The 1,448-nt window shown below is 64.1% G+C and overlaps 2 protein-coding genes across 2 annotated transcripts in view; both read right to left on the reverse strand.

Moving 5' to 3' along the window:
- On the reverse strand, window positions 1-1,051 carry FA09DRAFT_95248 (hypothetical protein). The gene is made up of 2 exons (XM_025745916.1): window positions 988-1,051; window positions 1-859 (listed from the first exon to the last, which is right to left on the reverse strand). The coding sequence occupies exons 1-2, from the start codon at window positions 994-996 to the stop codon at window positions 194-196; spliced, it is 675 nt and encodes a 224-aa protein (XP_025596480.1). The 5' UTR covers window positions 997-1,051; the 3' UTR covers window positions 1-193.
- A 115-nt stretch (window positions 1,052-1,166) lies between these two features.
- Window positions 1,167-1,448, reverse strand: part of FA09DRAFT_284675 (phosphotyrosine protein phosphatases I) — a gene marked incomplete at both ends in the record, with an annotated part of 1,330 nt that continues 1,048 nt past the window's right edge. Inside the window, one exon of the mRNA XM_025739873.1 lies at window positions 1,167-1,344. Within this exon, the coding sequence (XP_025596481.1) occupies window positions 1,167-1,344 (178 nt within the window). The remainder of the gene's footprint in view (window positions 1,345-1,448) is intronic.

Consider the following 1,448-nt stretch of genomic DNA (forward strand, 5'->3'; position numbering starts at 1 on the left):
CCCTCCCCCTCCCCCTCCCCTCTCTGATCACGAATTGGGAACAGAGCATCCACGCCAAGCCGCAGCGCGACTTCGTCAGCGTGTACAAGTAAAGGGCGTCGGGCTGCTGCTGCCGTGGGGACGACTGGGGGCTCACTCGTCGCTTTCTCTGGCAAAGTGCGACGGGACCTCACGCAAGTCTCTCGAGCACACATCAGCCCACACCCTCCACCCACGCTTTCCCTCCCCGCGCCATTCCTTCACGCACGCATGCAAAGAAAGCCAAGCACCAACCTCCCCTGCCCTGCTCCTGCTGCGCTATGCCCCCCCCCCCCCTTCCCTTCGTCCTCAAATGCCCCTCGCTCGCCTGCTTTGCCAAGAGCAGGTGCGCAACGAAATCCGCCATCATACAGCCCCCGTTTTGTTTGCCCCCGCTCTCCTCGCGCACGCATGGGGGAACAGTGCCAGCGTGGGGGGCCATGGCAGTGCGGGAATGGGCACCCAGCGACGGCGCGGCACAATGCCCATGCGACGGAAAGGGTGTTGTCGCCGGGCAAGATGGAGAGAGAGGCGTGCCGATGCGGCAACAGTGCACGCTCAATGGCCGCGCTCGATGGCGCCTCATGCCGCTCGTCCTGGACACGCTGCTTGACCAGGAGGCGCCGCTTGTCCTCGGCTGCATCAACAACCTGCTGCTGGAGGAACGAGGCCCTCTGGCTGCCCGCATTCTCGTTTGGCAGACCGCCAGCCGCGCGAGCGCGTGGAAACGAGCCAAATGGGGCGCCTCTTCTATTGCTTGGCATTCGCCGCGCCCGCCAGAGCAGCGGAAGCAGTTGCTTCGTCGATGAGCTCGAGGTGCTGCAGGAGCGCGAGCGAGTATCTGTGCGGGCGTGCACCCCCACGCGGCCGGGGGAAGGGGGGGGGGTTGGTGCACAGTGTGAGCAAACACAGGTGGGCGAAAGGCACTCGCCGCGCGCGCGCGTGCGGGGCATGCGACGACAAACGCACCGACGACATTGGGCGTAGCACCGCTCGAATCCATTGTCGCTCTGTTGCCGCGGGGGGGAGGTGGGGGGGGGGGGTGCCATCTAAATCAGCAAGGTGCAGCAAGAGCGCAGTTCGCCCCCCTTTTCCTGCCGAAAAAGACGCACGCCATAATACGGATCCTTGACCTCCTTGCCATCGCTCCACTTGCCAAAGAGCTCCACGATTGCCTTACTTCCTCTCGGCTTCTGCGCGTGCAAGTTGCGCACATTGGCGGCATCCATGCCCAGCACATAGGTGAAGTCGTCAAAGTCTGACCCGCGAAGCCGACGTGCGCGACAGGAAGAGGCGATGCTGTGCTGCGCCAGCACGGCGAGAGTGCTGAGCAAATCGCCGAATGGGGGCGAAAGGCAACACGCGGAAAAGGGGTCAGCATGTGAGGAACGACGCCAGTGGGAGTGATGAGGCATCAGACGAGCATTGCC

Source organism: Tilletiopsis washingtonensis (genome assembly GCF_003144115.1).
Source record: "Tilletiopsis washingtonensis strain MCA 4186 unplaced genomic scaffold FA09scaffold_18, whole genome shotgun sequence".
Lineage (NCBI taxonomy): Eukaryota > Fungi > Basidiomycota > Exobasidiomycetes > Entylomatales > Tilletiopsis > Tilletiopsis washingtonensis.